General features: G+C 45.0%; 1 protein-coding gene across 2 annotated transcripts in view; it reads right to left on the reverse strand.

The window, feature by feature from the left end:
• Positions 1–25,466, reverse strand: part of SPMIP3 (sperm microtubule inner protein 3) — a 41,599-nt gene extending 16,133 nt beyond the window's left edge. The window contains exons 1-4 of one of the 2 annotated variants that reach the window (XM_071073462.1): positions 25,337–25,466; positions 24,460–24,699; positions 12,397–12,465; positions 1,693–1,788 (exon numbers count right to left, since the gene is read on the reverse strand). In XM_071073462.1, coding sequence (XP_070929563.1) covers positions 1,693–1,788; positions 12,397–12,452 — 152 coding nt within the window. In that variant the 5' untranslated portion in view covers positions 12,453–12,465; positions 24,460–24,699; positions 25,337–25,466. The remainder of the gene's footprint in view (positions 1–1,692; positions 1,789–12,396; positions 12,466–24,459; positions 24,700–25,336) is intronic. The other variant, XM_011729506.3, reaches the window with a different exon arrangement.
• Positions 25,467–25,748: the final 282 nt, after the last annotated feature.

Consider the following 25,748-nt stretch of genomic DNA (forward strand, 5'->3'; position numbering starts at 1 on the left):
ACGTCATTATTTCCTAGTTGTTGTTTTGTTTTGCTTGTCTTCTTTTTTCTTCTTAACTAGAAGCTTAATGAGCTCATAGACTGACATTTGCATTGAGTTTTCCACTTAAGGCTAACCTTGGGCAGGCACAAGTCTTTCAGATCAAGGTTCCCTTTAATTGAGCCGTCCTCTGGTAGGACTGATATTTGGGTGCCAGGCGAGGTGGCGGTGGGAAGTGGAGGAGAGCGATGTCAGGGTTCACACAACGTGGAGGGTGTCCTGTGGAGTTGGGCCATGAGCAGCTCTGGCAGTGGGGGTCTATCATTTCCTTTCTTGTCTATCCTCTGGCAGAAAACATAGCCCTACTGGTTTAATATAGTATGGATTTGAGTTAGAACAAACAGTCTTGAACTGGGAACCAGAAAATGTAAATGGATTCAAGCCCAACTTTTTTTTTTTTTTTTGAGTTTCGCTCTTGTTGCCCAGGCTGGAGTGCAATGGTGTGATCTTGGCTCACTGCAACCTCTGCCTCCCGGATTCAAGTGATTCTCCTGTCTCAGCCTCCTGAGTAGCTGGGATTACAGGCATGCACCACCCACCACCACGCCCAGCTAATTTTGTATTTTTAGTAGAGAGAGGGTTTCTCCATGTTGGTCAGGCTGGTCTTGAACGCCTGACTTCAGGTGGTCTACCCACCTCGGCCTCCCAAGTGCTGGGATTACAGGAATGAGCCACCGTGCCCGGCCACCAAGCCCAACTTTTATACCAACTAACGGGGTGACCCCAGGCCAAACATGTCACCTCTCTGAGCTCCACTTCATTCATCTAATTAAAACAGAATGGCCCTTAAAGCTACTTCTTGTTTGATCATCGATTACATTTAGACTCTGCGCTGTTTGAAGCCACACATGCTGTGGCTCCCTTCTTGCATGGAGGATACCCAGGAGCCAACTATGTCACAGGCAATTAAGAGAAATGTGTAATATATACTAGATGTTGAGTCAAAGGATAGCAAACATACGTCGAGTGCTTACAGTGCTCTGGAATGTCACTCCAGTTATTTTATTTAATAGATAAGGCAATCGATACGTGGATAAGAAATGAAAATTGCCCAAAGTCAAACATTTTGTAATTTATTCTACTTGCTGCTTTTAACCCCTGTGGTTTCCAGCCTCCTCTAACTATAAAATAAGGTCAAAGTGCCTATGGGCTGGGTGCAGTGGCTCATGCCTGTAAACCCAGCACTTTGGGAGGCCAAGGTGGGCGGATCACTTGAGGCCAGGAGTTTGAGACCAGCCTGGCCAACATGGTGAATCCCTATCTCTACTAAAAATACAAAAAAATTAGCTGGATGTGGTAACGTGTGCCTGTAGTCTCAGCTACTGGGGAGGCTGAGGCACGAGAATTGCTCGAACCTGGGAGGTGGAGGTTGTGGTGAGCCAAGATCTTGCCACTGCACTCCAGCCTGGACAACAGAGCGAGACCTTGTCTCAAAACAGTAAGATATAAAGTAAGAATAATGTCACCACTCATTAAAAAAAAAATTAACAATTTGGTATATTTCCTTCCAAACCTCTTCTATCCACTAAATAATACTTATTTTTGCTGTCATCATTATTATGAGGAGTAGTGTATCTTCCCCCTGCCCACCACTTTTTATCATTGTAACTTTCATGACATTCTTGGAAATTGAGACTGAGGAGGGTGTCTCACCTGGGAGCTCTCTTTGCACCATGATCAAAATGGAGTCTTGCCAGCTGCCCAGGGTAATAGCCTTGCAGGTCTCTTCCTTGGTGAGCAATGAATATACTAGAGCAGAAAGTGAGAAGAAAGCCGTTCTTACAATTAGTTCATTCCAGAAGAATGCCAGCTGCGGCATAATACAAAACGTATTTGGTCTTTGTCCCCAGGTCCTGGCACTGAGCCCCCAAAACCCATGGACTTTCCTGGTAAGAGTCTTTTTCATGCATAACGAACCCTTTTCTACCATAGCTGAGTGTATGGGCCTTGCAGGCCTCCCTCCTCCCACCACAACCTCCTGCATCTGTAATAAAATGTTATTTATGTTCAGGATTCATAAGGAAATATTTAGTGTATCATGTATTAAGTTCAAAATATTAGGAAAAAAGAAATAAGTGGATATACAAAACCAGCAGGTGGGCAAGCATATTTCTGGAATAAAATAAAGTTAAATGAAAAGAAAAATAAAACCAGTGGGGCAAATGTTGATAACGGTTGAAATGTGGGAATTGGGCTGGGCGCCGTGGACACCTGTAATCCCAGCACCTTGGGAGGCCAAGTTGGGCGGATCACTTGGGCTCAGGAGTTCGAGACCAACCTGGCCAACATGGTGAAACCCGGTCTCTACTAAAAATACAAAAAATTAGCTGGACATGGTGGCACATGCCTGTAATCCCAGCTACTGGGAAGGCTGAGCCAGGAGAATTGCTTGAACTTGGGAAGTAGAAGTTGCAGTGAGCTGAGACTGTGCCACTGTACTCCAGCCTGGGCAACAGTGTGAAACCCGGTCTCACAAAAAACAAAAACAAACAAACAAAGAAAAACGAGAAATGTGGGAATCCGTAAATGGAGGGCTCTGTCTGAAAAAAATAAATAAAAACAAAAATAATAAAAGAAATGTAGGAATTGGTAAATGGGGGCTCATCATACTGTATTTTTTTATTTTTGATGTTTACAAAATTTCATCTGTTTTTTTAACTGTAACAATAAGTCTGTAAAGACTAAATGTGAAGCAGCGCTGTGATGTCAAAGCACGAGGTGCTTGCAAGCCGGGGAGGGGGACTCGAGCCCTGTCTGGAGGCTGAATTTTGAGGTGTTTTGGGAGCATCATTGAGCTAACATGTGGGGACTGGGAGGGAGTGCTTCTGTGGGGTGAACGTAAGAGGGAGTGGGACAAGGGTGGGTGGTACAAGTGGAATACAGCGGGGCTGAGGGAGACCAGGCTGGAGGGCAATGGTGCGCAGGTTTTATGCTTTAAAATACACCTATTTTAATTTATTTAATTAATTTATTTATTTTGAGATGGAGTCTCACTCGGTCACCCAGGCTGGAGTGCAGTGGCCCGATCTTGGCTCACTGCAACCTCTGCCTCCTGAGTTCAAGCTATTCTCCTGCCTCAGCCTCCCGAGTAGCTGGGATTACAGGTGCCCACCACCACATCAGGCTAATTTTTGTGTTTTGAGAAGAGATGGGTTTCACCATGGTGGCCAGGATGGTCTCAAACTCCTGACCTCAAGTGATCTGCCCACCTCGGCCTAGCAAAGTGCTGGGATTACAGACATGAGCTAGCGCCTGGCCAGAAATACATCTCATTTTATAGTACATTGCTTTTCCTTTTATATTATAGTTATACAACTGTAATGAGATAGGTTGGTGTAAAAGTAATTGGGGTTTTTGCTATGACTTTCAATGGCCATTATTTTCAATGGCAAAAACTGCAATTACTTTTGCACCAACCTAATATTTTAAAATTATATGTGGTTGGTTTATATTATTTACAGATTTTATTTCAGAAGAATAGCAGAGATATTACAAAATATCTGTTATTTAAAAGGGGGTATTGTGTCTGAAAGTTTGAGGACTACTAATGGAGGTGATAGGAAATCTTTGTGAGGTTTGTTGTTGTTTGTTTCGTTTGCTTTTAGAGATGAAGTCTCGCTCTGTTGCCCAGGCTGTAGTACAGTGTGATCATAGCTCACTGTAGCCTCTAACTCCTAGGATCATAGAGGTTCTCCTGTCTCAGCCTCTTAAGTAGCTGGGAGGGACTACAGGCATGTACCATGTGCCTGGCATATATATATATATATATATTTTTTTTTGTAGTTTCACTATGTTGCCCAGGCTACTTTGTGAGATTTTGAACAAGATTCATGACATGATATAGAAAGATCTTTTTTGATGGCAATGTGGAAAACAATTTTTTTTAAAAGACAGGGTCTCACTATGTTGACCAGCCTGGTCTGGAACTCCTGGGCTCAAGTGATTCTCCAGCCTTGACCTCCCGAAGTGCTGGGATTGCAGGTGCAAATCCCAGCCAGAAAACAAATTTGAAGACCATCTGACTAAAAATAGAAAGACTGCTTAGGACGTGATTGTAGTGCTTTATGTGGGCCATGATGAAGCTCTGATATGATGGAAATGTGGATGGAGAGGATAGGGCTGATTGAGGATATTTTAGGAGATAGGATAGAGGGTAAAAGACAGGGAAGTGTCCAAGACAAAGCTGCGTCTTCGAGCATTGGAAAGAATCCTGCCTTTCCCCAAGAGAGGGAACACAGTAAGTGGCCATCACTGGGAAGGTGACTTTATTTTGTGATGCCTGGACATGTGGGGTCTTTCGGGATGTCCCACAGATTCTGAGCAGTCAGTAGATGCCATAAAAATTCACAGTCAGGAGGCCAGGCACGGTGGCTCACGCCTGTAATCCCAGCACTTTGGGAGGCTGAGGCGGGCAGATCACGAGGTCAGGAGATCGAGACCATCCTGGCTAACACGGTGAAACCCCGTCTCTACTAAAAATACAAAAAATCAGCCGGGCGTGGTGGTGGGCACCTGTAATCTCAGCTACTTGGGAGGCTGAGGCAGGAGAATGGCGTGAACCCAGGAGGCGGAGCTTGCACTGAGCCGAGACCGCGCCACTGCACTCCAGCCTGGGTGACAGAGTGAGACTCCATCTCAAAAAAAAAAAAAAATTCAGAGTCAGTAGAAAGTAGCACATTGTTTTGCATAAAGTATCTCACTAAATATGTGTCAGATGATGGATGAAAACTGAAACTATGCCTTCAGTTCGACTCAACCAACATTTATCGAACGCACACAAAACACCCTGCACTGTGCTAGGCTCTGCAGATACAAAGCTGACTAAGAAGCAGCCCTTGTCCTCAAAAAGCTCTTCACATGCTGAAATAGTGATCTGAATAAAGGGTCGATAGGACACAGAAGAGGGAGGAGTATCTAAGACCGGTGTAAGCAAAGGGGATGGGGAGGAGATTCCAAGCAAAGGGAATTATAGGCGCCAAGACGTGGACAGAATTGGGTTCTGAGTGGAGTGTATGAGGGCCAGAGTGGGCCCGGTTGTCTAGTATGAAAGGCAAGTGCTGAGCAGGGCGAGTTCTGTCTCTGTCTGTGCAAAGAGGACCTCTGGGAGCTCTGATTTGCAGAAAAACCACAGGCTGTCTGGGCCTGCTCAGTGCCTGGGATAATCTGACTGAGCCCTGGCTGGTAAATAACAATGGGGTATTAAGTCATAAGAAGAAAGATGAACTGGCACAATAAAGGGAACAAATGCCATTTCTGAATGCACGGGGGTGGGACACGTAGCTTTCTTAGGCACCTATCCATTTTCTCAAGCACCACCTTGGAATGTTACCCCAGGGCCACACTACCGTTTAAGAATCCACCTAAAGGACGTTGGTTTCTACAGTGGCTGGGCTGTTGGCGGTGGGCTGGGTTTTGACCATGGCGTGCATACAAACACACAGCTGCTGAACACAGGTGAATAAACTCAGCGCCGCTCCTTAGAAGCCGTCAGTAAAAGCTGGTTTGAGGATAAAGAATCCTTACACCAGCACCAAGTAACACTCCCTGCCGCCACCCCTCGGGAGTGTCTCTTGGCAGGTTTTGGGAAGAGTGGAGAGACAATGGGAAGGTGCGCGTAAGGAGATGGGTGTGGAGGGAGGGCTGGCTGGGTGGAGAAGAGAGTTTTGACCTCCTAAGGGGAAATGCCTAGCCAGGCCCGAGGCTGTGCGTTACCCGGCCTCAGCGAATGACTGTGAAAGCACGTGTGGACTCTTCAGACTTGGCTGTGGAGCCCAGCCCAGCTCAGGGCTCTGCTCAGAGTGATTCTGTTGACCTGGGTTTTAACCAGCTGTAGAAAGCCCTGTCCTTCTCTCTGGGCGGGTGCAGGCACCGTGCATGATTTCGAGTCCCTGATGGCTTGGCTCTTTGAGGTGGTGTATTCAGTCCACATGAGAGCAAACCTGTTCCCTGGGAGTGTGGCTGTAACCGGAGCGGGATCTGGGCTTAGCCACAGTCAACATTCAACATGCATAGGAGAGGCCACGGGTGTCTGTCCTCCAGAGCCTGGCCCCACAGCCCCAGGTAGCCTGTGCTCTTATGACCGCACTCTGCTCTGTTCCGGCTCTGTTGGGACTCATGCTCCACAGAGCATTTTTACAGAAATGATCTCACTTCATCCTCACAGTCACCTCGCAAGGTAGACCTGATTAACTCTCTGCTTTATAAGAATAGCCCAAGCCCCAGAAAGGTTAAGCGGACTTTTTAAATAGTAAAGTCCACTTAAACGAGGAAGTGCCAGCACTGTGAATCAAACCCAGGTCTCCAAACTCCATGTCGCATTCTGCCACCCAAGGGTATGTGTGATGATTTTTTTTTAAAATAGGAATCCGGTGCTATTTTCATACAAACTCTGTGATTCTCTCATTTTGGGGCAGACAGCAAATAGACATTGTACACTAAAAAATAGGAAAAGCCATAAAGACACAGCAATGTTGGCTGGAAGATGCTTTTAACTCAATGAAAAGTACTCACTGTGAGCTCTTTTGTGTCTCCAGTGTGCTAGGTGCTAGGGACACAGTGATGATAATATTGTCTTTCCACTCAGGAGTTCATAATCTGGTCAGGAAAGCCATATTTAGGCAACTATCTAATCATAGACAATGTGGTGAGCACTATACCTGATAAGAAACTGAGGCTCGGGGGAAATAAATAACTTAGCTATGGACATAAGCTAGTAAGTCCAGAAGACGGAACTGAAGGAAGGACTGGGAAGCCCCCGGACCTGTGCCCTCATCTCCCAGGTTTTACCAGCTCCAGAAGAATCTCCTCAAGGAAGTGGGGAGCCTCAGTTTCCTCATCAGTAAAATGGGAATGACACTGTCTTCTCCATTAATGGGTACATGAGAGTAAATGAGACATTTGTACTTGGTGGCTGACATCTCCCAAGGTGATGATGTGGATACAGGAGACAGAAATTATTTAGTCAGATGGAAAAGGCAACAGAGTCCTCGGTGGAATTTCCCTTTTAACAAAAGCAGCCCCAAAGTCATTTCTTTTCTAACAAAGAGCAGCCTGTAAAATTGAGCTGCGGACATGAATAAGCAAGCTGGAAACTTGCAGGGTGAATGCCAGCAGCTGTGTCCATAGAAAAGGGCTACCTGGGGGCCAGGCATGTTCAACATGGAGGCTCCATCTTCCCTTTTCTCTGTCACCACGTGTATAGTAAAAACAAAAACAGGCAACTGAACGTGACCCAGCCAGGTAGAGAACCCATCTGCATAATAAAATATTAGGGTGGGGTGGTCAGCTTCTTCACATGCCATGCAAACAACACACCTAGTCCTAACTAGTTCTTCTCATGTTATGCAAATGGCACACCTGGTCCAACCAATCTTTTGTGCCCTACGTAAACCAGACCTCAAACACCACCTCCTCAAGCTCATCTATAAAACCTGTGCTTCACCAGGGGCCAGAAGACCCATTGGGCCTCCCTCTCTCTGCAAGAGAGAGATTTTCTCTTTCTTTAGCCTATCAAACCTCCGCTCTTAACCTCGCTCCTTGTGTGTTCACGTCCTTGATTTCGTTGGCGTGAGGCAGTGAACCATGGGTCGTACCCCAGAAAAATGACGCTGCTTCAATATCATCCCACGCAGGATGGGCTGGCCACACGGCTGCCTCTGGATCTTCAGAGACTGTTTCGATCGAAGTTTTAAAAATCTATTTAAATCACACATGAATTCTGTATCTTTGATCTTCTACAACACACTGAATTTAACCCACTTAAAGTGATCTTTTCAGGAGTATCCTGCGTTCCACAAACCAATGCCACACTCAGCCCTTCTCTGAGTGACAGGCCTCCAGCCTGTAGCCAGGGGATGGCACCAGTAAACAGTTGTATATAATAGGATTTTTTTTTCTTTTTTTTCTTTTTTTTTGAGAAGGAGTCTGGCTCTGTCGCCAGGCTGGAGTGCAGTGGTGCAATCTTGGCTCACTGCAACCTCCACCTTCCCAGGTTCAAGCAATTCTCCTGCCTCAGCCTCCCGAGTAGCTGGGACTACAGGTGTGTGCCACCACACCCCGCTAACTTTTTATATTTTTAGTAGAGACAGGGTTTCGCCATGTTGGCCAGGATGGTCTTGATCTTTTGAACTCATGATCCACCCGCCTTGGCCTCCCAAAGTGCTGGGATTACAGGCATGAGCAGCTGCGCCCAGCCAATATGATTATGAATACAAGAATTTTATGTGGCCACTGCTAAGTGTGAACCATTTAACATTTACTTTGATTCAGTGTCCCTGCTGATTTTAATCTGGTTTTCCATAGCATAGCTCTGAGGCTTGGGCATTTAAGGATGAATTGGATACATGCTTGTGCAAAACCACGCAAGGGCAGGCTCAGGTGCCATCAGTCACCAGGGGACAAACCACACATAAATGACTGGATAATTTTGCTCACTCATTCATTTTAATGTTTTCAACAACCGTGCCTACAGGGCCTACTGAGAATGATAATCTGCAATGCAGAGGTCATGATAGTGAATTGCAGAGAAAGGGAAGTAAGCCCGGCCCAGGGGGCTAACCTGGAGATGCAGCAAAGTGCACTGACCATAAGCACAGACGTGAGTTTAAGATCCATGTCCGCCAGTCACTGGCTGTGGGATCTGGGACAGTCATTTAACCACACAGTGCCTTGGTTCCCTCATACGGAACTCACAGTAGTGAAGGTTAAAGGAGTTCAGATGCACCTAGGACAGTGCTTGGCACAGAGTAAGAGCTTCAGAAGTATTTACCATTATTATTCTGGGGGTGGTGACAGGCAGGAAATAAAGAAACAGATAAAATAGGCCAGGTGCGGTGGCTCACGCCTGTAATCCCAGCACTTTGGGAGGCCGAGGCGAGTGGATCATTTGAGGTCAGGAGTTCGAGACCAGCCTGGCCAACATGGTGAAACCTCGTCTCTACTAAAAATACAAAAATTAGCCAGGTATGGTGGCGGGCGCCTGTAGTCCCAGCACTCAGAGGCTGAGGCACAAGAAATCGCTTGAATTCAGGAGGCAGAGGTTGAAGTGAGCCAAGATCGTACCACTGCACTCCAGCCTGGGTGACAGCACAAGCCTTTGTCTCAAAAAAACAAAACAAAAAACCAAAACCCTTTCCTTCCCGAAACCCGGATGAGGAGGAAGCAGGGGAGAGAGGAACAGAGCTGGCGCCAGTATTTCCTGATTGTCTCCCCAGCGGCTTTGCTCTTTCTGGGTGTGTTTGAGATCTGTTTTGTTCACTGTGGGGCCTATTTAACTCTGGTCTCCTCTGGGGAAAATGGAAACAAACCTCTACTGGCCACTCCTTCCTGGTGCTCTGTGGTGTCTGGACCTGGCCTGGAGTCGGGGGGTTTGGGTGGAACTGAGCGCAGCAGGTCCTGGGGCCCCTGGAGGCCTAAGGCTGGGCTGTCTTCAGCTCTCTGGGGCTTGTCCTCAGAGCCGCACATGGGTCGGGGGGCAGGCACACTGACGGCTCCCACTCTTCCCGCACCTGAACTAGTCTCGGTGCCCCCACCCTCCACCCATAGTGCTCACCGTGGGACAGCTCTTGATGCCTTTCCTGACCTGCCAGCACATGGGTCCAATCCATCAGCAAGTCCGTGCATTCCCCCTCCAGGCTGGATCTCCCATGGGACGGCTTTTCTCCAGCTCACGGCTGCCCCTTGGCCCAGATCACCATTGCCTCCCCCTGCTCTCTGCAATAACCCCCACTGTTGTCTTCAGACAATCTGTTCTCAGAGTGAGCTTCATAAAAAGTAAGTCAGATCAGGGTCCTCCATTGCATAAAACCCTTCAACCCATTGCGTGTGTAATAGCGTAAAACTCAAATGTACTGTTGTGGGCCACAAAGCCCTCCAGGAACGTCTCCTGCCTCTACCTCCCCACCCTTCTCCCAGCTCCAGCCCCCGTGTCACCGTGTCATGGCGTCTTTCATGACTCAGGGCTTTTCATGGCGTCTTTCATGACTCAGGGCTTTTGGACCTGCACTTCCTCCTCCCCAGACCACTCCCTTCTCCCGCCCCCCTACCCCTATCACCCAGCATCATGCTCGGCTGTTAACTGCTCAGAGAGCTGTTCCCTGAACACCCTGGCTAGAGAAGGCATTCTCCTTCTGCCTGCCTCTCCGCCTTCATTATTCTCTCTCACACCCTTTTTCATTTCCTTTATAGCCTTTATCACAACTTCCAATTATTTTATTTGTTTCTTTTTCTCTTTTTTTTTTTTTTTTTTTAATAGACAAAGTCTTGTTCTGTTGCCCACACTGGAGTGCAGTGGCACGATCTCGGCTCATTGCAACCTCCGCCTCCTGGGCTCGAGCGAGTCTCCTGCCTCAGCCTCCTGAGTAGCTGGGATTGCAGGTGTGTGCCACCACGCCTGGCTAATTTTTGTATTTTTAGTAGAGATAGGTTTCACTATGTTGCCCAAGCTGCTCTTGAACTCCTGACCTCAAGTGATCCACCCGCCTTGGCCTCCCAAAGTGCTGGGATTACAGGCACGAGGTGCTGCGCCAGGTCTTAAAAGCAAATTCTTAAGGTGTACCCAAGAAGGACACATCCATCCATTCACTCCTTCTGTAGTTTCTGGAAGAAAGACTTCTCTCTTTTGACCAAACATGGCTAAAATAACTCAATATTAAAATAAACATTACGGGTGTGTTGTGGCTCACACCCGTAATCCCAGTACTTTGAGATACTAAGGAGGATTGTTTGAGGCTAGGAGTTCCAGACAGTCTGGGCAACATAGTGAGACCTGGTCTCTACAGAAAATTTAAAAATTAGCCAGGCAGCTTGTAGTCCTAGCTACTCAGGAGACTAAGGCAGCAGGAAGATCAGCTGAACCCAGGAGTTGGAAGATCATAATCCAGCCACTTCACTCCAGCCTGGGCAACAGGGCGAGACTTTGTCCCTAATAAATAAATAAAAATAAAATAAAATAAACATGAGGCTTGCTCAAAGCCACGAAGCCAATGGGGCTACAAGAGGCTGACGCCCAAATCACAGTGTGAGGTTTCTGTCACAAATTTATAGCTACTCCACTTCTGCAGACTCCATCACAGATGGTGAAGGGAGAGCGGGGTTAGGATTTACAGACTCATCTGATATCAAATTTAGTACAACAAAACATATCTAGGGCTTGTTATTCTTGTGCCATAGAGGACCTTGAAGAAAGATTGAAACGGCTCCTTAGTTTCCATCTGTGCTGTCAGCTCTCATCGTGCCGAAGCACAGGGGCAGTTTGTTTTACCCCAAGCAGAGTAAAATGGTCCGATCCAAAATGTAGGCCTGCGTGGCTCAGACTTCTCAGTAAAGCTCTTCCCAAGCAAAAACCAATATCCTTCTGGTCTTTTGGGAATTTGGAGTTGCCTGTTTGCTTGGATTCTGCAGTGAGTGTGAGGTTTCTCTTTCTCACAACTTCCCTAAACCCAAAGTAGAGGCTAGAGCAACTCTGTGTTGGATGCTAATTCACCATGTTGGCTTCTGATTAACCCCTTTTATTAGCCCATTTTCCTATTGCTATGAAGAAATACCTGAGACTGGGTACTTTATGAAGAAAAAGAGGTTTAATGGACTCACAGTTCCACATGGCTGGGGAGGGCTCACGATCATGGCAGAAGGCAAAGGAGGAGCAAAGGCACATCTTACATGGCAGCAGACAAGAGAGTTTGCTCAGGGGAACTCCCACTTATAAAACCATCAGATCTCGTGAGACTTATTCACTGTCAGGAGAAGAGCATGGGAAAGCCCCACCCCATGATTCAATTACCTCCCACCAGGTCCCTCCCATGACACGTGGGAATTATGGGAACTACAATTCAAGATGAGATTTGAGTGGAGACACAACCAAATCATATCACCCCAGGCCTCTAAGATTTCCAGTTTCTCTATAGTTCCTGGTATCAGAGCAGGTACTTACTGTAAGTTCTGCCCTTCGGCCAAACAGCGTTGGTGTTATCATACTTCAATTGTCCCCTACATCCCTTCTGTATCACTCTTTCCCTATGGTATCTAAACCCTGGGTCTCGGGGGTAATGGTGCAGACATCCACCATCTCATCTCACTGCCACCAAGACACGTATGTGGCTTCTGTTCATAAGTCCCTGTTAAATATTTCTTTGTAAGAAACTGGATTTATCAGTCTCTTTCTTTGGCATCTCAGCTTCCTCTGACTTTTGCTAGTGGGTTTGCATAGACCTGCTCATCAAGAAACATCCAAAGAGCTTCCCTAGAACTCCCTGGCAGTGGTCTCTCAACCAATGAGCAGCAGGATGTGCAGTTCTAACTCCCCAGGCACCTGGTTGCCTGGCCTCAGCCCTGGAGGCAGTGCCTCTGGAAGAACTATACCTTGGCGGGATCAGTGGGCGACGCTCAATAAATTCTCGTAGTCGGATGGCTGTCATGATGGATGGGAATCTGAAAAAAATATGTAGAGTAAAGGATCATATTGCCAGTTTACACATAGTTCCATGGGTGAGCTATCTAGTACCGCAAAGTCCATCTTGAAAGAAATCAGTAAAAATATTTGACATGGTGGAAGGATGATGCTTACAGGCTATTTAGGGAAGGAAATACAAGATTAGTAAAGGAGCAAAAAGAAATGGCAAGCATAAGGCAAATACAGATATGCTTTTCTTTAAAAATCAAAGGTAAAAAAATTAAATAAGTATAAATCAATAAGAAAATAAAAAGCAAAGGTACTGCGCTAACGTTAGCTGGGCATAGTCTCCTGTCTCACCTCATTGTTCTTTTGTTTTTGCTTTGATCAGTTGTGCCTCAAGATCCTGTGTCATTTCTTGCAAGCTAAGCACAACATTTCCCAGAGTCCCTCACGACAAGAATCCCAGCTAGGAGTGAGAGCCCTTTCATCGGCTGTGCTTGCTTGGGATTTGGAAGGTGGACGTGAGGCAGAGGCTGCTGCCGTGATCTCTACTGGCCAGCAAGGTTGTGGAGACATAGCACTTCTTTGCAGCAAATGTCCAGTGTCTCATCTCCAGCTTTGGGGCAGACAAGAAGCAACTGTTGTGAAGGCAGTGGCTGAAGTCTGTGTCCCAAGGTTCAAATTCCAGCTTCCTGGGTGGCAGAGGCGGTGGTATTGGGAGTAGGTTCTTGAACTCAATACTCCTGGAAGCAGCTTCCTGATCTGGACTGACATAGCTTTAGCGGTGATGGGTCAGTTTGGGGGAGATGCTCCAGATGCCTCCTGGGGGCCCCACCCAGAGCCTGTTCCTCCAGCCCTTCTGAGGATTTTTTTAAGCACTTCATTTTGTATGTTAACCCCTTTCTGTTTCCCACACTGATCCTAGACTAAACATGTATGTTGTTTCTAGTCTAAAATTTCTTATCACATATTTTTTTTTTTCCCCCACAGGGCCTCACTCTGTCACCCAGGCTGGAGTGCAATGGCACAATCTTGGCTCACTGCAGCCTCCACCTCCCAGGTTCAAACAATTCTCCTGCCTCAGCCTCCTGAGTAGCTGGGATTAGAGGCACCTGCCACCACACCCAGCTAATTTTTGTATTTTTAGTAGAGATGGGGTTTCACCATGTTGGCCAGGCTGGTCTTGAACTCCTGACCTCAGGTGATCCACCCACCTTGGCCTCTCAAAGTGCTGGGATTACAGGCATGAGCCACCGGGCCTGGCCCACATCTGATTATTTACTGGAGAATATGGCTTGCCACAAGCAAACTACTACATTTAAATAATCACATAAAGTGGTGAGACCCCACCTCTATGAAAAATACAAAAAAAGAAAAAGGCTGTGTGGAGGTGCTTGCCTGTGGTCCCAGCTACTCAGGAGGCTGAGGCAGGAGGATCGCTTGAGCCCAGGAAGCGGAGGTTGCAGTGAGCCAAGATCACACCACTGCACTCCAGCCTGGGTGACAGAGTGAGACTCTGTCTTAAAAAAAAAGAAAAAGAAAAATCACAGGAAAAGGAGTAAACAATGGGAAGGAAAACTGAGTGGCTGGGGGACAAAGGCACACGTTTTACCATTTACCTTAGGAATTTTGCACTCTGCCTATCTATTATGTATGCATAAAGACAAGTGGGCCTGTGGTTTGCACAAACATGGCTAGTGGTGTAGCAGGAGAACACTGGACTGAGACATACGTGACCTGAGGCAAGTCATTTTCCCATTCTCCACATTGATTACAATAGCTCTCTGCAGGGTTAAACGAGGCAGTGATGTGTGCAAGTGTTCCGTGTCCTTGAAAACATCTTTGAGAAAGGAGAAATGTGAGTTCCTATTGACAGTCATGGATTATGTATCAGGTAACAGGTATTAACTCCTATTAGCCTCCTAGCAACCCCACAGAGTTTTATCGCTATTTACTCCCAAGAAATTGAGGTACTGAAGAAGTCAAGTAACTTGTATGAGGTTACCAAGGAACCAGGGCTGGAACCCTCTGGCTGCAGAAATATTTATTTTAACTCTTATGCTCTATCAAAACAATCACAAGGCACCCAGACCAACAGCCAACACAAAACTAGGACTGTTCCGTAACCAGGAGACAGAAAGGACTGGAAAAAAAAAGTGTATGATGTCTCCTCCTCTTCCCTTTCATAGACAACGGTTAACTCATTGCCTGCTGGCTGGCTAGCTGCTTTATTTCACCTGAGTGTGTTTTTCAAAGCAACTTGAAGATTTAAAATGCATTACATTATAATGGAATAGCTGGCTATCCAACAGAGCCTAATCATTTATAATGTACTTTTACTGCTGTGATTATTTGAAAAAAAAAGAGAGAGAGAGAGAAGGAAGGAAGAAACAATGAAAGAGAAAATCTGTAAATGCACCTGAGCTCTGGGTTAATTTGATAACCCGAACTCCGAAAGCTTTGTGACTGCAGAGTTTACTTCAGTAGAAGTGATAAGCTGGACAGAAGTGATAGGCTGGACAGAAGTGATGAGAGGCTGGACAGAAGTGATGAGAGGCTGGACAGAAGTGATGACAGGCTGGACAGAAGAGACAGGCTGGACAGAAGTGTTGATAGGCTGGACAGAAGTGATGAGAGGCTGGACAGAAGCGATAGGCTGGACAGAAGTGTTGATAGGCTGGACAGAAGTGATGATAGGCTGGACAGAAGCGATAGGCTGGACAGAAGCGATAGGCTGGACAGAAGTGATGAGAGGCTGGACAGAAGTGATGAGAGGCTGGACAGAAGTGATGAGAGGCTGGACAGAAGTGATGAGAGGCTGGACAGAAGAGACAGGCTGGACAGAAGTGATGATTGGCTGGACAGAAGTGATGATTGGCTGGACAGAAGTGATAGGCTGGACAGAATAATGCAGGGTATTCAGGGTTCTTGCGCTCCTAACAAAGACAGCCCCAACTATCCTTTCGAAGATAGAGTGAGGGCTCAGTGCCTAGAAATTCTGAATCAGTCTTGTACGGGAATAAATTGGTCATGGGTTGCCATGCTTTTTTTGGATATATAGGAGATGTACATATTTATGGGGTGCATGTGCCATTTTTATACAAGCATACAATGAGTAATGATCCAGTCAGGGGAATGGGGGTGTCCATCACCTCAATCATTTATCATTTCTTTGTGTTAGGAACATTCTAATTCCACTTTTTAAGTTATTTTGAAATGTAGAACAGGCCGGGTGCGGTGGCTCAGGCCTGTAATCCCAGCACTTTGAGAGGCCGAGGTGGGCAGAACACTTGAGGTCTGGAGTTCGAGACCAGCCTGGCCAACATGGTGAAACCCCATCTTTACTAAAAATACAACAATTAACCAGGCATGGTGGCGCATGCCTATAATCCCAGCTACTCGGGAGGCTGAGGCAGGAGAATCCTTGAACTCAGGAGGCAGAGGTTGCAGTGAGCCGAGACGGAGCCACTGCACTCCAGCCTGGGCAACAGAGGAAGACTCCATCTCAAAAAGAAATAAAAATAAAAAAAGAAAGAAAAAAAAAGAAATGTACAATAAATTACAGACAATAATCACCTGTTGTGCTACCAAACACTGATCTTTTTTCTTCTAACTGTATTTTTGTTCCATTAACCATCCACCGTTTATCCCCTCTTCCCCACTCCCCTTCCCAGCCTCTGCTAACCATCATTCTACCAGCATTCTACTCTCCATCTCCACAAACTCAATTTCTTTTCTTCTGCAAGTTCAAATTTTTTCAAGCTCCCACATATTAGTAAGAACAGGCAACATTTGTCTTTCTGTGCCTGGCTTATTTTACTTAATATAATGTCCTCCAGTTCCCTTCATGCTGTAAATGACAGGATTTCATGCTTTTTTTTTTTTTTTTTTTTTTTTTTTTTTGAGACAGAGTCTCGCTCTGTCACCTAGGCTGGAGTGCAATGGCGTGATCTCAGCTTGCAGCAACCTCTGCCTCCCAGGTTCAAGCAATTCTCCTGCCTTAGCCTCCTGACTAGCTGGGACTACAGGCACCTGCCATCATGCCCAGCTAATTTTTGTATTTTTGTAGAGATGGGGTGTCACCATGTCTTGGAACTGCTGACCTCAGGTGATCCTCCCGCCTCAGCCTCCCAAAGTGCTGGGATTACAGGCATGAGCCACTGTGCCCAGCCAATTTCATGCTTTTTTATGGCTGAATAATATTCCATGCATATATATCTCTCTCACATTTTCTTTATCCATTCATCCATTGATAGACACGGGTTGATTCCATAGCTTGGCTATTGTGAATAGTGCTGCAGTAAACATGGGAGTGCAGATGCCTCTTTGATATAACAATTTCCTTTCTCTTTGATATATACCCAGCAGAGAGATTGCTGGATCATATGGTAGTTCTATTTTTAGTTTTTTGAGGAGCCTCCACACTGTTCTCCATAGTAGCATTCATTATTGCCTGGCTTTTGGACAAAAGACATTTTAACTGAGGCGAGACGATATCCCATTGCATTTTTCTGATGATTAGTAACGTTGAACTTTTTTTTTTTTTTTTTTTTTTTTTAGACTCACTCTGTCTCTAGGCTAGAGTGCAGTGGTACAGTGGTGTGATGTTGGCTCACTGCAACCTCTGCCTCCTGGGTTCCAGTAATTCTCCTGCCTCAGCCTCCCTAGTAGCTGGGACTACAGGCATGCATCACCACGCCCAGCTAATTTTTTGTATTTCTAGTAGAGACAAGGTTTCGCCATGTTGGCCAGGATGGCCAGATTCACCTTGTGATCTGCCTGCCTCGGTCTCCCAAAGTGCTGGGATTACAGGCATAAGCCACCATGCCCGGCCATGTTGAACTTTTTTTTTTATACACCTGTTGGCCATTTATGTGTCTTCTTCTGAGAAATGTCTATTCAGATTTTTTGCTTATTTTATTTAATTAATTAATTAATTAATTAATTTTTTGAGATGGAGTTTTGCTCTCATTGCTCAGGCTGGAGTTCAATGGCGTGATCTTGGCTCACTGCAGCCTCCGTCTCCTGTGTTCAAGTGATTCTCCTGCCTCAGCCTCCCAAGTAGTTGGGATTACAGGCGCCCGCCACCACACCCAGCTAATTTTTTGTATTTTTAGTAGAGGTGGGCTTTCATCATGTTGGCCAGGCTGGTCTTGAACTCTTGACCTCAGGTGATCCACCCACGTCGGTCTCCCAAAGTGCTCAGATTACAAGTGTGAGCCACTGCTCCTGGCCCTTTGGCCCATTTTAAAATCAGATTTTCTTTTCCCTATTGAATTGTTTAAGCTCTTTATACATTCTGGTTATTAATCCCTTGTCAGGTGGGTAGTTTGCAAATGTTTTCTCCCATTCTGTGGGTTGTCTCTGGTCGCCATGCCATGCAAATGTTTTTAGAGGAATGCATTAGCAGTGGTGGTTGAGTCCAAGTCAATGCTCCTACGATAATCAGAGGACCTTGTCTGGGAGTGGTTACCGATCTTCAGAGAATTTCCTGTACCTTATGTAAGGGATACCAAATCACATTTGTTTTTTTTTTTTTGCCGTTAATCATAATCTCTTGGACACATAAAGAAGTGTAGTTTGCGATAAGATATATCAGTACATTTTATTTTAGTCCATCTTAAAAAATATAGCCACATACCAAATCCAAATGCAATAACTCAAGTATGAACATATGGTAAACTTACCATCATTTTCATAGTCACAGCCAGTACTGTACAACTGTTGTTCTCAGCACCAGGAACAACATAACTTTCATCTCCCTTAAATATGTAATTGTTTAGTTGCCTTAATAAAAGACCCTCACTTAGATGTGCCCCAAGTAAAATTCTTCCAAAGCAAACAAAAGTGCTATCTGTACCCTTGCCCTACCATTCACTCAATTTCAATTATGCCTAGGAAATCTTTGAATGTTTTTATTTACCACTGAAAACATAGTATGCCCAGAGTAAATAATGCCATAAGACAATATTAGAGCCATCCATGAATTCTACGCGTAAACAACTATTTTCATGTTTTTATAGTATATATATATGTGTGTGTGTGTGTGTGTGTCTATATATTATATATACACACACATATACATACTTAAATTTTTTTTTTTGAGACCGTCCCACTCTGTCACTTAGGCTGGAGTGCAGTGGCATGATCTCAGCTCACTGCAACCTCTACCTCCTGGGTTCAAGCAATTCTCATGCCTCAGCCTCCTGAGTAGCTGGGATTACAGACATGCGCCACCACGCCTAGCTAATTTTTGTATTTTTAGTAAAGACAGGATTTCGCCATGTTGGCCAGGCTGGTCTTGAACTCCTGACCTCAAGTAATCCACCCACTTCGGCCTCCCTAAGTGCTGGGATTACAGGTGTGAGCCATCATGCCTGGCCCATACAGAAATATTTAAACCACAGCAGATATTCTATTTTGTAATTTTTAATTTTCTCTTCTTTTCTTTTCCTTTTTGAGACAGAGTCTGGCTCTTTTCGCCCAGGCTGGAGGGCAGTGGCGCGAACTTGGCTCACTGCAACCTCCACCTCCCGGGTTCAAGTGATTCTCCTGCCTCAGCCTCCTGAGCAGCTGGGATTACAGGTGTGTACCGCCATGCCCGGCTAATTTTTTTTGCTTGTTTTTAGTAGAGATGGGGTTTCACCACGTTGGCTAGGCTGGTCTCAACCTTCCGGGCTCAAGTGATCCTCCACCTTCAGCCTCCTGAGTAGCTTGTACTGCAGGTGCATGCCACCACACTCGGCTAATTAAATAAAATTTTTTTTTTTTTTTTTGTAGAGATGGGTCTCACTATGTTATCTGTTATCTAGGCTGGTCTTGAACTCCTAGGCCCAACCAATCCTCCCACCTCGGCTTCCCAAAGGGCTGGGATTACAGGCCTGAGCCGCTGTGCCTGGCCCTATTTTATATTCTTTGTTTCTCATTGAACAATATATCATAAAACTTTTTCCACATTGCTAGACTACTTTTTTTTTTTTTTTTTTTTTTTTTCCGAGATGGAATCTCGCTCTGTCGCCCAGGCTGGAGTGCAGAGGCACAATCCTGGCTCACTATAACCTCTGCCTCCTGGGTTCAAACGATTCTCCTGCCTCAGCCTCCTGAGTAGCTGGGATTACAGGCGCACGCTACCACACTTGGCTAATTTTTGTATTTTTAGTAGAGACAGGGTTTCACCATGTTGGTCAGGCTGGTCTCGAACTACTGACTTCGTGATCCATCCGCCTTGGCCCCCCAGAGTGTTGGGATTACAGGCGTGAGCCCCCTGTGCCCGGCTGAGTATTCTTAATTTTAATATTTCACATTCCTTTGTGTAGTTTAGTGAGGGCCATCCACCAGTCTATTTAACATAAGACTCCACTCCACCCCACTTCTGAACTCCTTTTCCCTGCCTTTACTTTGTTTTTCTCCAAAACACTTTTCCCCATTTGCCATACTGTACGTTTACTTATGTATCTTATTTATATTTGTTTCACCCTGCCCTCATTAGAAAGTAATCTCCATGGTGGTTGCAGTAGCTCATGCCTGTCATCTCAGCGCTTGGGAGGCCAAAGTGGGTGGATCGCTTGAGATCAGGAGTTTGAGACCAGCCTGGGCAACATGGCAAAACCCCATCTGTCCAAAGGATACAAGAATTATCTGGGCAGGTGGCGTGTGTCTGTAGTCCCAGTTACTTGGGAGGCTGAGACGGGAGGATTGCTTGAGCCTGGGAGGTGGAGGTTGCAGTGAGCTGAAAAGACGCCACTGCACTCCAGCCTGGGTGACAGAATGAGACTCTGTCTCAAAAAAAAAAAAAAAAAAAAAAAGGAAAAGAAAAGAAGAAAGGGCAGGGTTGTCTATTTTGTCTACTGCTATAGCAGTCAGGTCAAAGATAATAATTAGCACATGGTAGACATCTGACAAATATTCATTGAATAACTGAGTGAGTTATAATTTATTTAACCCAATACCCTAATTTTGGACATTTTGGTCATGCTGAACATCTCTATGAATACGTTTCATTCTATTGAATTTATTTCTTAAGGTACATTGCTAAGAATGAGTCAAGGCTTGCGCAGCTTCGTGGCTCCCAGGAGGATTCAGCCACCTCCATTAACTAATGTTGGCCCCCAGACCACTGAGGTGAGACTCTCCGCGCACAGAAATTAAAATTTAACAATACAACTTTTTATCACATTGGTGTTCAGAAGGTGAACCAAGATAAATGAATTAAAAATGCACGTTGCAACAAACTTCCTCAAAGTTAATGTTCAACATGCTGACTTCAGGAACAAATCTGTAAGATTTGTCAACTTTCTCAGTACGTTTTTGGCATTATATAATATGGATTAAATCAAATTTGTACAACATACAATAATAGTAAAGAACCTAATAAAATTCACCCATCTGTGGTAAAATTTCTTAGCAAACTGTAGGGAACCTTCTCAATCTGATAGTGAACATCTACAGAAACCTACAGCTAGCGTCATACATAATGGTTAAGGACTGAGTGCCCTCTTCCTAAAATCAGTAGCAAAACAAGAATGTTTACTCTCATTACTCATATTAAACATAGTGCCGCAAGTCCTAGCCAGTACAATAAGAAGAAAAGGAAATAAGAGGTATACAGATGTCCTTAGCTGCAAATGACATAATTGTCCACGTAGAAAATCTCAAGAAATCTACAAATAAATTCCTAAAACCAACAGCTATGCTTAGCAAGATCGTAGGATTCAAGATTAACATGTAAAAAAATCATATTTCTAGGTATAAATTAAAAATTGGAACAAAAATTTAAAACACAACTATTTACAATTGCTTAAAAATGAAATATGTGAAAATCAAACAACACATATACAGGATTTGTATGCCGAAAACTACAAAATGCTAATGAAAGAAACCAGAGAAGACCTGAGAGGTAGACTACATTCATGGACTGGAAGAGAACATAATAAAGATAACAATTCACTGTACAATGATCTGCTTTATCTTAACAAAATCCCAGCAGGATTTTTTGTAGATATAGACAAACTTATTCTAAAATTTATTTGGGACTGGGCGTGGTGGCTCATGCCTGTAATCCCAGCACTATGGGAGGCCGAGGCGGGCAAATCACAAGGTCAAGAGATCGAGACCATCCTGGCCAACATGATGAAACTGTCTCTACTAAAAATACAAAAATTAACCGGGCATGGTGGCACCTGCCTGTAATCTCAGCTACTCGGGAGGCTGAGGCAGGAGAATCGCTTGAACCCGGGAGGCAGAGGTTGCAGTGAGCTGAGATCCTGCCACTACACTCCAGCCTGGTGACAGAGTGAGACCCGGTCTCAAAAAATTAATTAATTAATTAATTAAAAGAATAAAATTTATTTGGAAATGCAAGAGAACTAAAATAGCTGAAGCGATTTTGAAAAAGAACAACTACCCTCTGGTAGAGAGGGGTGGAGAAGAACCTCAGCCGACACCCACCATCCACCAGACCTTTCACATGGGCTATTTCATCCAGTCCTTGAAAGAATCCTGCACGATGTTCATGATTCCTCTTAGTTTATAGAAAGTGTTAAACCACATGTTTAAGTTCACACAGCCAGGTCTGTCTGACTCCCTTCCACTGTAGCATCACTGATCGACTGATCCATTCAGCAAAGATTTATTAACCAACTACCTTTGCCTGACCCTGCCAGGCAGCTACAGGAAATGTGTTTAGCAAAAGACACGTGATTTCACCGTCGTGTTGCTTACAGTCTGGTGAAGGAGATAAAGTCAGATATTAATCACAGAGCCACAGAAGTGCATATAAAATTAAAGCACAGTCACTACTAAAACAGAATCCTTTCGTACCAGATTACCTTCCAGGCAGCTGGGTGGCTGCGTCTCCCTCTCCTCTTTCAGAGGTCTAAAAAAATAGACTCTAAGAGCAGACAAGTCACATTTGCTTCAGAAAACCTGGACATTTTCCCTGATATGAAGCATCTGAAAAGCTTTCCTCAAGGAGAATGACTTTCTGAAGACTTGGTTGAAAAACATTTTTAAAATTGGCGTCTATTTTTATGATAGGAAAGAATTTTAAAAAGTGTTGTTGAATCAGACCAGCCATGGTGGCTCACGCCTATAATCCCAGCACTTTGGAAGGATGAGGCAGGCCTTCCAAAGTGCTGAGGTCAGGAGTTTGAGACCAGCCTGGTCAACCTGGTGAAACCTGTTTCAACTAAATATACATACACAGATAAGCCGGGTGTGGTGGTGCGCACCCGGTAGTCCCAGCTACTCTGGAGGCTAAGGCAGGAGAATCGTTCGAATCAGGAGGTGGAGGCTTCAGTGAGCCAAGATTATGTTACTGCACGCTAGCCTGGGCAACAGAGTGAGACTCCATCTCCAAAAAAAAAAAAAAAAAAAAAAATCAGTTTGGATACTCCCAGTACAATGTCAAGTGAAACCAGTCACAATTATTTAGCAAATTTAATCAACTTATGGGCCCCCATGAAAGACAACTAGCAAGTTACGAATTAATCTGTCCAGAGAAGGGACAGAGGAAGGATATTCGAGTTAGGGTCCCAAGACTCTGATGTCATATATCTAGTAAGATTTGGAAAATTCAGTGAGTCAATGGAAACCTGTGGAATAGTCAGAAAATGGCATTTGAACTGGTGAGTAAACTGTATCAGTTGATTTTCTGGATGCATTTATTTTATAATGCCCCTTTTCCTTGTAAGTGTTGCATCTGTGCTCATGAAATTAGAGGAAGTTCAGCCTCTGGGGGAAGCAGTGCCCTAGTGACCTGAGGGTGTAGAGAAGGCATGGGTGGGGAAGTGCTTTAGGACTGACATGACTCACCCTGCTAAGAGCATGACGACCTTTCTAACTGCCTTTGAGCATCTGTGCCTAGAGGCTGTTTAGAAGAGGGCTCGCAGCAACTGAGTTATTTTGTCAGTCCCCTATTGCTTCTGTTTTCTCAGGCAGCCAGTTTTCCCAGTTCAGGAAGGTCGGTTCCCCTCTCCCCTGATTCTCACCAGTTCTGTAGTGAATTCTGCTGCCTGAATACTCATTCTTTAAGCCCATTCTTCAGGGCTTTGTTCAGGTCCTCCATAAGTTCTCTACCAGGCCTCTCTTCTGAGTTTCAAATGGCCCATTTCCCTCCTCTGAATTCCCAGAGCCCCTGGTAAATTCTCCTATGCATTTTGGTTCTGAGTTTTTCCTTTTTGGTTTATTGGTTTCTGAATTAATTTATTCTATTATTTAAGAAAAATTAGTGACAACTCTCTGCCAGGCTTTGGATAAGGCTCCAGAAATTCTTCAAACAACAAGACATCTAGGATTTTTGTTGTTGTTGTTGTTCGTTTTCTTAAATAGAGACAGGGCCTTGCTATGTTGCCCAGACTGGTCTCAAACTCCTGGGCTCAAGCGATTCTCCCTCCTCGGCCTCCCAAAATGTTGGGATTATAGGTGTGAGCCACCATGCTTGGCCAAGACATCCATTTTATACAGCACTTTGTCTCTTCAGGTAAAACATGAGCTCCTAGATGTCGGGGACCACTTCGTTTTGGTGGCCATGATCTTCACTCTCTTTGTCCTTCCCTATCTCATTCTCTTGCAAAGTGTTCGCTCTCCAAGGAGTGCTTGATGCATACTTCAGAATGAGTGAATAAATGAAAGAATCAGTCGATCAGCTGACTCAGTGACCTGTTCATCTCGTTAACAGTTTTTAAAACCTAGGTATTCTTGTATCACAGAGAACCAGATATCTTATTAAACATAGGTGTACCCATTTCTGAGAAAAAGAAAAGACACATTGAGTTAAAACTATGACAAGAATTCAAAGTTGAGAGGGATGAGTATTCACGTTCTAAAAGAAATTTTTGCTTTACCAAAAGGCTTGCCATAAAGTTTCTTTATGTTGTGAGTTCCTATCTCTAAAATATTTGAAATGCAGTCAACCATGTAGTAATGCAGCCACTAAGTGAGGCGAGAGAGGTACAGGCAGTAACACCCGCTAAGTGAGGCGAGAGAGGTACAGGCAGTAACACCCACACCCACACCCACCCCGCTCTTACCTGCCTCGGCTGCCGTGGGCACAGACCTCCTTGTTCTTAAAAGTACTCTGAGGCCAGTGGTGATTATAGCCGCCTCCTGCTGCTGGATCAACAGTAGAGTGGCAGTGGCGGGGCCTGGTTCCTCTACATCATTCAAAGGGTATTGTGATGCACGACGGCTTACAAGGTTTGCCAGGCAATGCTTTTCAGGTCTTAGGCTTACAAAAAGTAGAGATCCTTTGGTCTCTAGAGACAGCCCAGCTGCGCATGAAAGAAAGGGCAAAAATTAGTGTGAAAAGGAAAATCATGTAGGCAAATAATCCAGGCTATCTAATCACTAGAGCTTTCTTTTCTGTAAAGATTGTCCCAAGGACAACGTGAGGTGAAAATCTGGGTGGTGCCACACTGAGGAGTCCTGCCCTTTGCAAGCTAGAATTGAGGAAGTATAGTTTGGCACGAGGGGCAGATGAGGCCAGCTCTGCCTTGTCCAAGGCTAGATCAGGCTCCAACCTGCTTCTTTGCAGGTATCAAAGGAGAACTTTAATTATTTAAAAATATGGTTCAAACCAATCCATGAAGTGTCACAATAGCACCACTACGTAGAAGCAAGCCATAACCCGAGAAAAAGAAGTGGCAAAAATATTTATTCTGACCAACCTGTCAAAACCAAACCAAAATCAAACCAAAACACTGGCATTGTCTCTCTTTTTTTTTTTGTGATAGAGTCCTGCTCTGTTGCCAGGCTAGAGTACAGTGCCACAATCTCAGCTCACTGCAACCTCTGCCTCCCGGATTCAAGCCATTCCCCTGCCTCAGCCTCCTGAGTAGCTAGGACTACAGGCGCCCACCACCACACCTTGCTAATTTTTTGTATTTTTTAGTAGAGATGGACTTTCACCGTGTTAGCCAGGATGGTCTTGATCTCCTGACCTCGTGATCCTCCCTCCTCGGCCTCCCAAAGTGCTGGGATTACAGGCATAAGCCACCGCGCCCAGCCAACAGTGGCATTATCTACAGTAGGTTGTCCTGGAAACAGGGACACTTCTCAGTTAAATACAGTCTGCAAGTGAGAATGTAAAATATTTCCATAAGATTCCAGATGGCACTCAGGAGAGACCGGGGCTAGGCTGGGTTCTTGCTGGGAGCTTAGTCTATATGGAACAGGCATGAAATAATGTAATAACAGAGTCTTGGTGACACAGCATTTTGTTGAAAGCAGATAAGCTAAGGAAAACTTCAATATATGAGGACAGAAGCAACAAACTGGAACCACACTAAGAGAAATGATAAATTGGGTCTGATCTGTTGAG

This window comes from Macaca nemestrina, chromosome 1 (assembly GCF_043159975.1).
Source record: "Macaca nemestrina isolate mMacNem1 chromosome 1, mMacNem.hap1, whole genome shotgun sequence".
Lineage (NCBI taxonomy): Eukaryota > Metazoa > Chordata > Mammalia > Primates > Cercopithecidae > Macaca > Macaca nemestrina.